The sequence below is a fragment of the Chanodichthys erythropterus genome, chromosome 3, assembly GCF_024489055.1.
Source record: "Chanodichthys erythropterus isolate Z2021 chromosome 3, ASM2448905v1, whole genome shotgun sequence".
NCBI lineage: Eukaryota > Metazoa > Chordata > Actinopteri > Cypriniformes > Xenocyprididae > Chanodichthys > Chanodichthys erythropterus.
The window spans coordinates 13,139,765-13,155,092 of NC_090223.1; the positions used below are offsets into that span (position 1 = coordinate 13,139,765).

General features: G+C 41.6%; 1 protein-coding gene across 1 annotated transcript; it reads right to left on the bottom strand.

Annotated features, from left to right (window-relative positions):
• Positions 1-521: 521 nt before the first annotated feature.
• LOC137003374 (H-2 class I histocompatibility antigen, Q10 alpha chain-like) lies at positions 522-12,321 on the bottom strand. The gene is made up of 5 exons (XM_067363508.1): positions 12,240-12,321; positions 10,043-10,315; positions 9,669-9,956; positions 9,310-9,596; positions 522-608 (listed from the first exon to the last, which is right to left on the bottom strand). Exons 1-5 carry the CDS (start codon positions 12,319-12,321, stop codon positions 522-524), a joined length of 1,017 nt encoding a protein of 338 aa, XP_067219609.1.
• Between the last annotated feature and the right edge of the window lie 3,007 nt (positions 12,322-15,328).

A 15,328-nucleotide genomic window follows, 5' to 3' on the forward strand; every position in this document is an offset into this window, starting at 1 on the left:
CAACATCCCAGCGCCAGATCGCCTATTATTAACACAAATTGATAATCAACTAGAGGTGTTTCTTTTGTATTAGATATCCGCGAGATGTTTCAGAAAGTGGTGGGGACAATATCGACCCTTACAAAAAGTGGTGGGGACATGTCCCACCCGCAAATTACGCCTATCAGAGGAGTTTTATATTATCGCGACAGGTAGAGATCCTTCCGTGATATAGATCCGGGTCGATAAAGACCCGAATATGTAAGAATGATTGGCGAAACAGTCATGCATTTAAAGGTTTAAATAAGAGGAGATTAGATTTATTTAGCAAACATTAAATAACAAGTCAGACTTTTTATAAGAAGTCTCCCTATATATTCTTATAATGCAAATGTCCTAAACATGTAGGTTTTTGTTAACACTTCATTCAAGTGTCATTATTACATGTAGGCTAATTACCATAGTAATAACAGTATTATGCATAATTACATGCAACTAACCCTTATAACCGTAAGTACCTGTTGTTAATTAATAGACCTTATTTAGCAGAGAAACAAGTGCGCCGCCATTTTTAGAATTGTCTTTGAACTTCCGTATTTGCGTAAGCTCTGTATTTCTATGGCATCGTTGTTGAAGAATAATTAGCTGGAGAAGTGGATTTACCTGTTGTATAGTTAATGAAAGTCATCATGAGCATTGTTATGTTTAAAGCAGATGTCTTAATAAATGTCAGTAGACCGGGAAGATTTTAAAACGAGCAGTTCATTCATAAATATGTAAGATCGCTGTGGAAATTAAGTCAAAAGACAACGAGCGCAGCGCTGAAAAGGGGCGGAGCTACATAAGCTCTATAGTAGGTACTCAGTAGGCTATTTAAACATATAATATATAACGTTTTGAGAATAGCCTATATATTATTAATGAACAAATGAAGGAAAACCCCAATTACTTAATTATTGGATGGTTTACTGACAGAAAAATACAAATAAAAAGGGTTAGTTACATTTATTTTACATGTTAAAAACAATATTGTTTAAATCTGATTAATGTTATTGAGCTTGTACGTTTCCCTCCTAGTCTAGGGGTTAGGAGGGAAGGTAACAAAAGAAAATAAGATAAGCTAAGGGTAAAGGTAGGCCTAAACGTGGAGGACACACTTCAGCCTCAGACTCAGAGGGAAAACACAACACCACTTTAAAGGAAAGTAAAAATGTTTATATCCTTATACCAAAAAGAGAGCTTAACAAAAGAACATGAGGGAATAAATCTTCAGGAGAGAGTATGACCTAAAATAATAAACAAAACAGGAGCTAACTAAGGTTTATAGAATCTACTTACCCTGCTCAAAATCGAAGATGAAAAACAACAACACAAACTTCCCTGAGCTCCCTCTCTGATCAATAAACAGGAGAAAACAATTGTACACAAAAATAAAAAGGCACTCTCTCCCTACAATTCCCAGCTAACCGAATACTAATTAAGAGTTAAATGATACAATACCTTGTAGTTACCCACACATGGATAGACCCGTAAGCAAGCTAAAGAATTACACACAGCAGAAGTATAGGCCCACACCTAACTCAAAACTGTAAGCACTTGTTCTCACACAGCATACACAGGCAGACAATTCAATTTCCACTAAGGCTGGGGAGAAGTGTTCCTCAGCACAGGATCTTCTGAATGCACCATATATACTGCTCTGCTCAGACTCAGGCATGCTCACAACGAGTTGCAGCTGGTGGTAATTAACCTGAGTAAGAGAGTGAGGGAGAGAAACAGAGCACAACACAGGACACACAGGGATTTGACAATAAAGTGATATTAAAACACTCTAGGACGTAACAAGTTAATACATTTCAAAACCGCTGATCTAGCACGGCACGTCGCTGTTTCGCTGGTGTTTCTGATGGAGTCACAGCGCCTCCTTCAGGAGACAAACAGCGGCACATGATTCAAAAGTGAAAGTGAAAGTTGTTCCGACATTTAAGTTATCTTCTGACGTTACACATTTCACCTAGTGTGCTTCTTACCAAGATGTCTTTCCAACTGTTGGAGCGTAAATAGGCTTTATCCAATTTCACCTTCAGTGTGGATTTATTATTATTATTATTAATAACAGAATAATGTTTTATGGAATATTCAGTTCTAACTGAGGAATAATTGACGACAGGCTGTTAAATTCTTAGAAAATAATGCACACCCGAGGTGGTAATGTGGCCACAAGTTGTAAAATGTAGCTTTTGCAATGTGTGTTAAAGGCTTAGTTCACCCAAAAATGAAAATTCTGTCATTTATTACTTACCCTCATGTCGTTTCACACCCGTAAGATCTTCGTTAATCTTCGGAACACAAATTAAGATATTTTAGTTGATCCGATGGCTCAGTGAAGCCTTCATAGGGAGGGATCACATTTCCACTTCACATTTCCTCTCTCAAGATCCATAAAGGTAGTAATAAAAACACATCTAAGTACAATGGTTCAATATTAATATTATAAAGCGACGAGAATATTTTTAGTGCGCCAAAAAAAAAAAAAAAAAAACAACAACTTATTTAGTGATGGCCAATTTCAAAACACTGCTTCAGAAAGCATCGGATCATTATGAATCAGTGTATCGAATCATGAATCGGATCGCGGGTCAAACCCGCCAAACTGCTGAAATCACATGATTTTGGCACTCTGAACTGCAGATTCGACACACTGCTTCAGAAAGCATCGGAGCATTGTGAATCAGTGTTTTGAAATCGGCCATCACTATATAAGTCGTTATTTTTAAAAAGTTTTTTTGGTGCACCAAAAATATTCTCGTTGCTTTACAATATTAATACTGAACCATTGTACTCACATGAACTGATTTAGATGTGTTTTTAGTAGCCTACCTTTATGGATCCTGAGAGAGGAAATGCCATTGTTCCCTATGAAAGCCTCACGGAGCCATCAGATTTCAACTAAAATATTTTAATTTGTGTTCTGAAGAATAACAAAGGTTTTACGGGTGTGAAACGACATGAGGGTGAGTAATAAATGACAGAATTTTCATTTTTGGGTGAACTAACCCTTTAAGAGACAGCTATTCATTTGTTACTGTGTGTTACGAATGGGAGGCTCAGGCTGGAGATCCAAGTGCAGCGTTTATTAAAGTAGAGTGGTCGTACAGGCTGGGTCGATCAGGGGCAAACAAGAACAGCAAGGAACAGGCAGAGTCGTAGTCAGAGTACAGGCAGTAGATCGAGGCAGGCGGATATCATTCACAGGTCGGTATACAAGGCAAGAGTCAGGACAGGCAGCAACGGGTCAATAAACAGGAACAGGCAAGATCAAACACGGGCAGACAGGAAACACAGAAACGCTCAGAAATGACACACTGGGAAATCAAGACTTCGCGGTGAGGTGGTCTGAGTGAAAGTCCTTTATAGTCCTGATAATGAGCTGCAGCTGGGTGTGGTGATTAGTGTGGAATGATTATGAAGTGAGTGCAGGTGATGAGCAATGGAGGATAATGGGAAATGTAGTCCGGGATGTGACAGGAACATGACAGGAACAGATGGTGATCGTGACATAACGCCCCCCTCCCGGAAGGCGCGTCCTCGCGACGTAAATGGAACAGCTAGGGAGGGGGGGTGGGTGCATTGGGGACTGGTATGCGGACATGAACAGGGTCCCCAATGCAGGTTCCAGGAACTCGACCACCCTGGCGGGTCAGGTGGCTCAGGCGGCCACGGCAGGTCAGGTGGCTCAGGCGGCCACGGCAGGTCAGGTGGCTCAGGCGGCCACGGCAGGTCAGGTGGCTCAGGCGGCCACGGCAGGTCAGGTGGCTCAGGCGGCCACGGCAGGTCAGGTGGCTCAGGCGGCCACGGCAGGTCAGGTGGCAAGGGCGGCCACGGCAGGTCAGGTGGCAAGGGCGGCCACGGCAGGTCAGGTGGCAAGGGCGGCCACGGCAGGTCAGGTGGCTCAGGCGGCCACGGCAGGTCAGGTGGCAAGGGCGGCCACGGCAGTTCAGGGACCGCTGATGACCGCGGCCGTGCAGGGTTCCCACCCACAAACTCCCCACCCCTAGGTATACTGCCCCCCCCAAAAAGTTCTTGGGGATTTCAGCGGGGCCCGTCGCAGGTTCGTGGGCAAGGGGTTCGGGTGGCGGCGGCAGGGCCAGGCGTGTGGGTGAAGCCGTCAGGGCAAGACTCCTGAGTGGCGCCGGCAGGGCTGGAAGCGTGGATGGCGCCGGCAGGGCTAGAAGCGTGGATGGCGCCGGCAGGGCTAGAAGCGTGGATGGCGCCGGCAGGGCTAGAAGCGTGGATGGCGCCGGCAGGGCTAGAAGCGTGGATGGCGCCGGCAGGGCTAGAAGCGTGGATGGCGCCGGCAGGGCAAGGAGCACAGGTGGCGCCGGCAGGGCAAGGAGCACAGGTGGCGCCGGCAGGGCAAGGAGCACAGGTGGCGCCGGCAGGGCAAGGAGCACAGGTGGCGCCGGCAGGGCAAGGAGCACAGGTGGCGCCGGCAGAGCGAGGAGCACAGGTGGCGCCGGCAGGACAAGACGCTTGGACGTAAGAGGGGGAAGAACAGAAGGAGCCTTCTTCCTCCTCCTCCTCCTCTTCCGAGGATGAGGCGATGGTTCACCGACTGGAGCGGTTTCTGGAGCAGACTCACTGGCTGAAGCGGGTTCTGGGGTGGACTCCATGGCTGGAACGCCCCCTACCTCCGTGAGCACCGAAGGGGCGGCCATCTTGCCCGTAGGCACTGGCAAAGCAGCCATCTTGTCCATCGCGTCCAGGGCGCTTGAGTCCATGGCAACCGGTGAGCTTGAGTGCGTTGCAACCGGCGAGCTTGAGTGCGTTGCAACCGGCGAACTTGAGAGCGTTGCAATAGGCGAACTTGAGAGCGTTGCAATAGGCGAACTTGAGAGCGTTGCAATAGGCGAACTTGAGAGCGTTGCAATAGGCGAACTTGAGAGCGTTGCAATAGGCGAACTGGAGAGCGTTGCAATAGGCGAACTGGAGAGCGTTGCAATAGGCGAACTGGAGAGCGTTGCAATAGGCGAACTGGAGAGCGTTGCAATAGGCGAACTGGAGAGCGTTGCAATAGGCGAACTTGAGAGCGTTGCAATAGGCGAACTGGAGAGCGTTGCAATAGGCGAACTGGAGAGCGTTGCAATAGGCGAACTTGAGAGCGTTGCAATAGGCGAACTTGAGAGCGTTGCAATAGACGAACTTGAGAGCGTAGCAATAGATGAACTTGAGAGCGAAGCGGCCACCGGGCTTGAGAGCGAAGCGGCCGGCTGGCTGGGGTGCGAAGCGTCCGGCTGGCTTGGGTGCGAAGCGTCCGGCAGAGGCTTGAGAATGCCAGCCGCTCATGCTGAGGTCAGTGGAGGATCAGCCACACTGGAACGTAATCCTCTCCGCTTTCTGACTGATTTAGAGACGTGACGTGGCTCTGGGCGATCAGCGGCGACGTGACATTGCTCTGGGCGATCAGCGAAGGCGTAACGTTGCTCTGGGCGATCAGCGAAGGCGTGACGTTGCTCTGGGCGATCAGCGGAAACGTGACGTTGCTCTGGGCGATCAGCGGAAACGTGACGTTGCTCTGGGTGATCAGTGAAGGCGTGACGTTGCTCTGGGCGATCAGCGAAGGCGTGACGTTTCTCTGGGCGATCAGCGAAGGCGTGACGTTGCTCTGGGCGATCAGCGGAAACGTGACGTTGCTCTGGGTGATCAGCGGAGACGTGACGTTGCTCATGGAGATCAGCTGGGACATAGACTGGTGTTGTTGTGATGATAGCCGCCATTTTGTGAGTGTCCATTGGCGCGGCGGCCATTACGTGATTCAGTGAAGTGTCGCATTTCTCCGCGACACCCACAGTAAACGGAGAGCCAACAGTCAATAACGCATAATCCAGAAAGCAGGTAAGTGATGAACGCGGTCCCTCTTGTCTAAGTTTATTCTGAAGGGGTTGATTAATGCCATCACAAAAGAAGTCAATAAGAGCACAGTCAGGCCAGTCTGCATAATGGGCAATATCCAGAAACTTCTGAATGTGGTTCTCCAGGGTACTATTACCTTGACGAAGGTGGATGAGACATATAGCTGGGTCCATGCTGATGCTGAATGTGATGGAAACACTCACGGTAGCTGCTGGATCTTGGTGTGGCAAAGTCTTCTGTTACGAATGGGAGGCTCAGGCTGGAGATCCAAGTGCAGCGTTTATTAAAGTAGAGTGGTCGTACAGGCTGGGTCGATCAGGGGCAAACAAGAACAGCAAGGAACAGGCAGAGTCGTAGTCAGAGTACAGGCAGTAGATCGAGGCAGGCGGATATCATTCACAGGTCGGTATACAAGGCAAGAGTCAGGACAGGCAGCAACGGGTCAATAAACAGGAACAGGCAAGATCAAACACGGGCAGACAGGAAACACAGAAACGCTCAGAAATGACACACTGGGAAATCAAGACTTCGCGGTGAGGTGGTCTGAGTGAAAGTCCTTTATAGTCCTGATAATGAGCTGCAGCTGGGTGTGGTGATTAGTGTGGAATGATTGTGAAGTGAGTGCAGGTGATGAGCAATGGAGGATAATGGGAAATGTAGTCCGGGATGTGACAGGAACATGACAGGAACAGATGGTGATCGTGACACTGTGTATGTCTGGCAAAATGTACTTGTTTTTGTTTTTCGAAATAAAAAAATATTGATAGAAAATACAGATGGAAATACTATTTTATCATGGAAACAATCCTGTTGCAAGTCAGAAAGACAAACTCGCATGTTTGATTAATTGCATTTTTTTGAATAGCTAAATTTTATAAAATTCAATTTGAGCCTGGAAAATCAGCTCTCTTCAAATGAAAAGATCTTTCTTTGGGCACTTAGTCTAAAATGTCAGTTTCTTGAGCTTCAAAATATCCAGATAAAATGAAATATGAGAGAGAGAAAAAATATGAAAACAGTCGCAATGATGTCTGGTGATTCTCCAGATCTCTCTTGTCCTGTTGGAGAAACAGTGCAATGTCAAATCTCCACTGCTGAATCTAATTGAAAGTTGCCTGTAACGAAATGTAGCGGTTATTAATCAATTTATGGATGAAATATGCATATAATTCATAAGGTTATGAATAAATTATGATTCATATATCGACCCAATGGGGAATTAAACATATATTGTGAATCAATTACAACGAATTATAATCAATTACATATATGATTAGTTCTGGTTTAATAATTATTTAGAGAAACTGCTCGTTTGTCCAGCAAACTAAGTCCCTCACAGAATATTATAAACGGAGTTATTCTCTGGCCATGAAAATAACTAAAGCATAAAGCGATCGAAAAGACGTTAAAGTGACTTGGGTTTTCCGCTGAAAGAACAAACAGAACAATCGAGCATGAATAACGTTTTAATATATGCAAACTACGAATACAGAGGTTATACATCTAAATATATATACAAGAAAATACACACCTATGTACAAGAATAGAAGTAGAGAAGGAAAGAGAGAGAAGGCAAGTAGCAAACTCACAACCAGTCCTAAGCCAGCACGGAAATCAGTTTCATCATCTAAGATTGAGAAACGGCAGTATACTTGCATTGGTTGCGTGTGTCGAATTTCAGGTTAGCGCTGGTGCAGTTCGTTGGCTTCCTCCGTTCAGCGGGAAGGTTTGAACTGAGGACGAGAGTGAGTTTCGCTGGAAGATGGCGATCCCGAAGCTGAGCGCGATGACAGCGCGTGGTCACCGGAGGGGTCTGGGAAAAACGTGCACGAGATGCTCGTGAGACAATCGGGAGAGCACACAGAAATTGTGCGTCTTTGCTTTTATGACAGATAAGCCGACACACCTCCTTGAGGTGGGGTAGCCAATAACATGGGTGCAAAGTTGGCGGGAAAGCTTTTCCTTTGTTTGGCCTCACGACTTAATCTGCATGATTTATGACTCTCAGATCAGATCTCCAAATGGAGTGCGTTCTTCACAGTATCATTAAACACATAGAAAAATGCATTTATCAGCGGTGTGACATATCTCAGTGAATAGCTCGTGTCCGGAGCTTTACGGAGAGACCAAACTCGATAGGTCAGAAAGGCATAGGAGAGAAGTTATGGTTTACAGACAAAATTATATCGTTAAAATGCACACTAGCACAAATACACTCATTTAAACACTAGGAAACATGTATAGGCCCTAAAAATATATGAAATATATATTTCAGCATAGTGGTAGTTTACAAATACAGTTCAAAATGTATGATTGTGTGTTTCTGTGTCTGTCTGTGTGTGTGTTTTTGTGTGTCCCTGTGTGTGTGGGGTGTTGGAATGTGGATCTGGTCAGTCTCTGGGGGGGTTTTACAACCCAGTCCAGCATGCTAAAAGCGTTCTGAACATTCCAAAGTTTATTGATTATCCTGATACGTGTACATACGCTACACCTGATAAATAACAAAGCTTACAAAGACATACCATCAATTTCTTTCTTGAGCAAAGGCTCTTCAGCATCAGCTGCAATGGCATTCAATGATTCAGTAGCGTGTTCTGGAAAATCACAATAAATTGCAGTGTGTAGTGGCAGTGCTATTCTCAGACATGATACTTCATACACATTTAATGTTATTGTGTCAGGTCACATAATATCTAATTCAGATTTTATGGGCTGTTTACACGATACCATTTTCAACTAAAAATGGCTATTTTTATTTATTTTGGTCATTCATTTACGTGACAACAGTGTTTTGAGAGCCTGAAAAGGGGTTTCAAAGTGCAAGTTTTTGAAAACGATACTGTTATTATCATCGTGTAAATTACAAAAATGAGTATTTGTGAAAATGTTGACGTCATCCACATGTGCATTATATGTTCAGTCTATAGGTGCGTAGTGTTTTTTTTTTTTTTACATAATGACATCGCCATCTATTGGCCTGGCATGAATAATACAGTGTTTTTAATTGTTAATTGAAAGTGATGGTCAAGTAAGGTAACACAAAGTAGTGCACAAACATTATCACACACACACACACACACACACACACACACACACACACACACACACACACACACACACACACACACACACACACACACACACACACACACACACACACACACACACACACACACACACACACACACACACACACACACACACACACACACACACACACACACACAGTGTCTTGCTCAAAGGCAGCTCAGTCCTTTCCTACCGGTATTGAGAATTGAACCCACAACCTTCAGGTTACTTGTCTAACTTTCTAACCATTAGGCCACAACAACCCCAACTTTTGTCTTGGCAGCGGTGGGATAAAAACTTCACTTTTATAGTACACCGTTGTCATGTAAACATACCCTAAGTTTGCATACCTAATTTGGTGATAATATGTTCTTTGATGCTCTTGTGAGAAACAAAACAATCATATTCATCTTTTTCCTCCTTCTTGATCTCCACACTCTTCCTCATCTGGAAGGATCCATCATGGTTTGGTCTGATTCCTGTGGATTCAATCTGATCTTCAGGCAGAGATGTGTGAGTTTTTCTAATGCTCATCATCACATCTTTGGGGTAGAAGCCAGTGGCCAGACAGGTGAGTTTCAGCTTGGTTTCATCATTGGTATTCTTCTTTTCAAACACATAAACATTTGGAGGAGCTGAAAACACAGAATCAGTTCATCAATCAGTTTCATCAGCTGCAGATAATCTACAAACACACGTTTACTCACAGCCGTTTCTGAGCTTCTCGTCTCTATATCCTCTGAATTTGTTGAGCCAGTCCACACACTCTTTCTCCAGGTATCCTTTGGTGTATTGGTTTAGGATCGGCACATTGTCCCATTTTCTCTTGGTTGGTAGAGCTTCATTAACTGGAGCGACCCATTGAGATTCTCTATCATCAAAAGACAAGAAGTTTTCTCCATCATAGCCGTACTCATCAATGCCTTTGAGAAACTTTACTTGATCTCCCTCCTGCTCAACTTCACAACCAACTCTCCACTGAAGAACATGAAGATCTGAAATAGACACAAATCAAAATGTTTGTTGTGAGGTGGTGATAATAAAAATTATGTGCAGGTTAAACTGTATGAATGTTTCTCACCTGATTCATTGTGGTTCATGCGGTCCATCAGAATGTGGATGTTCATATTAAACCACTGTTCTTTACTCTTTCTGGACTGAGTGCCTTTTTCCCAGTAATCCTCCTGCATTTTCTCTTTCATCCACTGTTGTTTGGGAATCTTTCTCTTTTCTTTACTATTGTAATAGTCGATCTGTGTGTCGTCCAGCAGACCCATAGCAGTGAATTCATAGATGCCCGGCAGATTCACTGGTTTAGATAAGGCAGTGTAAATGTAATACATCGAGTGTTTCTCTGCAATCAAGAGAGATAAAATACCCATAAAAAGGCATAAAAGAAAATCCAGAGTTACTTTTTATTTTTTGTTTCTTGGAACTATAATGACCATTTGGTAGCACTTCACAATAGGATCTCATTAGATAATTTTTGTTAGCCAATTGGGTAATTTTATTGGGTTATATTTGACTATTTCTTACCCAGGTGCTGGGTAGTTTTTGTGTAACCCAGCTACTGGGTCAATGTAACCCAATATTGGGAAGTCTGTGCCAAACTGATCAAAACTGGATTAATTTGTCAACAGTCATTTTATGTTCTTTTCTGAGAGAAAAACTTCCAGAGGGTAAATTTCCTGAATGAAATTAAGGTTTTAATATTACACTCTAAAAAGTAATTGAAAATTTATTAAAAGTTGGGTAAAAAATGGACAAATATATTTATATTTAGTTGTTTAGAATATTTATTTGTCAATTTATTTTATAAAACACTTTTTTCAACAGTTTGAACAATATGAAAATTAAATTAAATAAGCATAATAGAAATTCTCAACATAATGTAGCAGTATTCATGTTTCCAATCCAGCTGTTTTTATGCATAAATTCAAAATATGCATAAAAAACATCTAAATAGAAACACAGCAAATTCATAGGTGGGTGTGGAAAAGCTAAGGTATGGCTAAAAAATAATGTGACTATGGTAAATGCAAACAGATTGACTGAATAAATGGTGACATACAGAAATAAGCAACATATGTCCAGAAACGCCCTCTTATAAACATCTGGCTGAATCAGACCTCGGTCTGTCTTTCTAACTCTCACTCTTGGCATGTTCTGCTAGTATAATACGACATGAACATGTTTTAATAAATGCGGCAACGCAGAGAAAGCCATCACATTAACAGTGGGACAAAATAAACACAAGTGTTACTTTCGTCCTGACAGGAACATCTGACATTTAACAATTACTTTTATACTGAAACATACTGACAAAAAGTTAAACTTCAGGATGTGTTACAGCACTAAATAACCTGTAGATTGTCCATTATTGTGACACATAAAACGAGAAACACAACGTGTAATTAGAAAAAAGTACAGCTTCAGCAATTTATTTACCGCACTTGAAAACTGTTTTCCGGACCAAACCGCAGGAAACGATGACGAAATCACATGATATTTGGCAGCTCCATCAAGGGTTGAGTGCTGAATGTGCTGTCAGAACTTGAAATGCAAATGTAGTCAGAGCTCTGAAAAAATCACTTTGTTACTTTCGTTCCGGTTCTCCCCTATTTATTTCATTCTCAAAACTTTTGGCCAGGTCTGTATGTTGGAAATTAACAGTTATTAATAAGTTTAATGAATAATAATTAAACAATAAACATGCATTGAATTTCTTATTAATAAATGTTCATCAGTTGATTATTATTGTTGCATTTAGTAATTATGTGTCTGATTTTTAATTTCCAACCTATTTTAGGTTCAGTTTAAGCCAACCATATAGTACATTTTAAAAGAATAGTTGGGTTAAGTAACATTGGGCAAACATTTAACCAAACTACTGGGTTAAAACAACCCAATTGCTGGGTTTGTCCATTTTCAACCTAACTTGGGCTGCTTTTAACACAGCATTTTTCAGAGTTTACATTATTACGACTTAGTAAATTGAGATAATGACTTTAAAAGTCATAATTATGAGATAAAAACGTAAGTTATTATGATATGAATTATGAAGGGTGGTGGCAAATTAGCCACTGCTTATAGATCAAAATTTTGGTCCAATTATTAGTGGATTGACAAAACTGGTAAAAATACCTGTTCACTTGTATCAAAATATATTCGAATTTCGTATTTTCATCCTGTCATTACAAAGACAAAGACATTTTAAATTGACACATGCTCGTTACTTACTTTGACTTTGGTTCTCTGATAAACTTTTAATCAATTACCTGCTTGAATTGAAGGCAAAGTCCCATAAAGAAGAAAAACACAAAGCAGAGTGAAGATCTTCATAATGACAGTTGTGCCCATGACCAAAAGCCTATTTAGATGTGCTGTATTAAGCAGGAAGCAAATCACCTGAAATCTTCAGAAACAGGCATGAAGACCACAACAGGGGAGGGGGAAAAACACTGTCAGCTGTGAAAAAAATTCACTTTCGTATTTGTGATGCACTCATGCCTGTCACAACTTGAAAAACAAAACATTTAAACTGCAGTTGTTTATTGAAATAAAGAAGCTTGTACTGAACACCCAAGCCATGTATAGAAACTCATAATCAGGAGTGCTATTTTAAGATTCATTTAATACAAACAGATTTAATCACTCTCTCTGACTGTTAAAGGACACCTACTGACAGCACAGAATGAGAAAGTGAGCTAGAAACACCTGAAAAAACACCTTAAAGTGCTATATAGGTATAGAATATACACTGATCAGGCATTACATTATGAGCACTGACAGGTGAAGTGAATAACACTGGTTATCGCTTCATCACGGCACCTGTTAGTGGGTGGATATATTAGGCAGCAACTGAACATGTTGTTGATGTGTTAGAAGCAGGAAAAAATGGCAAGCATAAGAATTTGAGCGAGTTTGACAAGGGCCAAATTGAGATGCTAGAAGACTGGGTCAGAGCATCTCCAAAACTGCAGTTCTTGTGGGGTGTTCCCGGTCTGCAGTGGTCAGTATCTATCAAAAGTGCTCCAAGGAAGGAACAGTGTTGAACCAGTGACAGGGTCATGGGCGGACAAGACTCACTGATGCACGTGGAAGGCTGGCCCGTGAAGAACGTATACCAGAACACATTTTCAATGACCACATGCTGTACACCCCCTTACACATTTATATTACACACAAGATGATCAGGGCTAATAAAAGTGTGGAAATCGTAGGTCCTGTGAACCTTAACTCTGTCCTCCCTTTGTCTGGGCCTGCTGTTAGAGTGTCTTTGTGTGTGGGTGAGAGTGTGTGTGTTTTTTTTTTTTTTGTTAGTTTTTTTCTCTGGCTTTCCCACACAAAGTTGCATCATGGTTGCAAAATTCAAGCAGCAACACCATCTGCTCTCACTTTCACTGATGGGTAAAAAGAAAAGTGCAGTTGGAGGCAACTTTATGATTCATATGTGCCTATTTGTGATTGCATTTCTTTATTTGTGTTATTTTTTTGAGAGAGTCGATGATATTGCTTCTTGGATGCTGGGTTAAAAATAATCCAAAAAGTTGGGTTGAAAATTGACAAACCCACCAGTTGGGTTTTGTTTGCCCAAATGTTTGCCCAACCTGCTGGGCAGATTTATTTACACACTGATTCATTATGCTTCGATGCTTTCTGAAGCAGTGTTTTGAAATCGTCCATCACTAAATAAGTCTTTATTTTGTTTTTTTTTGGCACACCAAAAATATTCTTATTGCTTTATAATATTAATATTGAACCACTGTACTCACATGAACTGATTTAAATGTGTTTTTAGTACCTTTATGGATCTAGACAGAGGAAATGTCATTATGGATTAAATTTTTATTGGCTTTTAAAGAGAGACACGCAAATGGGAGTTTTATTTTATAAGGCGCGCTAGTGTAACAGGATGGCTGGAACGATCGCGTGCCTGTCAGTCGAAACGGGGCTTCCCATTGTCAAAAATCAGCGTTTAGGTCAGTGTGTTTACATTTCTAAGCTTTTTGATTGGTTCTATACAAAGTGTAACACCATATTTGTAGAGCAGAGATAATGACGTTTCAGGGGATACCGGGAAATGCTCATAAGTGACGAGAGGAGTTGAGAAGTTCATTTCCAGCGAATTTAGTAAAACCATGTCAAATTTAATAGCCATTTAAATACCTTTACTCAATTATCTGGACTACGAAACTTTGGGAGATTATTTTTGAAAGTCTGTTCTTTGAAATTAGCTTAAAAAAAAAAAAAAAAAATCAATGTTTTTCCACATAATCGGCCCATATCTTAAAATAGAACGTTGCGACTTCCGACTCATTTCGCCAGATCGGGTCACATATGTCATTTATGTGAATTGTGTAGATCCGATTTTATTTTTTATTTTTTCGGGGGTGGGGGTCTCAGGGTGAGTTTGCAGGCACAATAATTTAAAAAATGGGCTACTTTTCCATAGACTGGAGTGAGACCATAAACGTCTCTTGAGCTGTCGTTATCTTTTTGGCACTGTGGTGTGACTGACACATCGCTCTAGCGCTTCAATTCAAACAGAGGCAGAGCGCATGCGAACCGATCATCTCTTCTGCTTTACAACGCAAAATAAACATGAATGGATGTGCCAAAAACAAAAACAAAATAAAATAACAACTTATTTAGTGATGGCCGATTTTAAAACACTGTTTCAGGAAGTTTCAGAGCATAATGAATCAGTGTATCGAATCAGTGGTTCGAAGTGCAAAAGTAATTTATATGCAAGTAGCTTCCAAATCAATTAATTTTAACCTTTAATATTATAATGATGAACCAGTTGTGGTTCCCTGTATAGGTTACAGCATTAGTGGAGAGATTTTTCTTCTTTGAGGAAATTTGCCATGCACTGTATCTGATTGGCCCCCAATTAATCTTTATTGAATTGAAGGTAATCAAATCGCAAGCTTCTGAATCAAAATCAAATCAAATTGTGAAATTTGTGTCAGTGCCCAGCCCTAGTGTCAACATTTTTTTTTTTCTTTTCTTTTTTTTTTTTTACTTGAAGCAAATGTTATTGTTTTTTTCTTGTGGGAGTGCACCAGAGTGCTTAGTTTACATGTTAAAATCGCAAACATTTTCTCCTGGGGGATGATGCCCCCAGACCCCCCTACAACTATTTACATTGTACAGGTCACCTTTTTCACCACTTTGGAGTTTGCAGGTATGTGTATGGGCAGTTTAATGAGTCGTTAATATTAAATGATTTACATTTTAGACACAATATTGCCTGTTTTGCTCAATTTCGTCAACAGAATAGCTCCAAACAAAGCCACAGCAGAACTGTCTATGAATCTGAATATAGTTCAACATTCTACGTTCATTGTGATTAGGTAACATG

Bases quoted from the DNA above. Each gene is read 5' to 3' on its own strand.
- LOC137003374 (XM_067363508.1), bottom strand. From the start codon at position 12,321: ATGGGCACAACTGTCATTATGAAGATCTTCACTCTGCTTTGTGTTTTT. The intron at 9,597-9,668 runs GTGAGTAAACGT...CTGTGTTTTCAG, and splicing joins CGAGAAGCTCAGAAACGGCT to CTCCTCCAAATGTTTATGTG. The intron at 609-9,309 runs ATGCAAACTTAG...TTATTCTTCAAC, and splicing joins ATATTATCACCAAATTAGGT to AACGATGCCATAGAAATACA.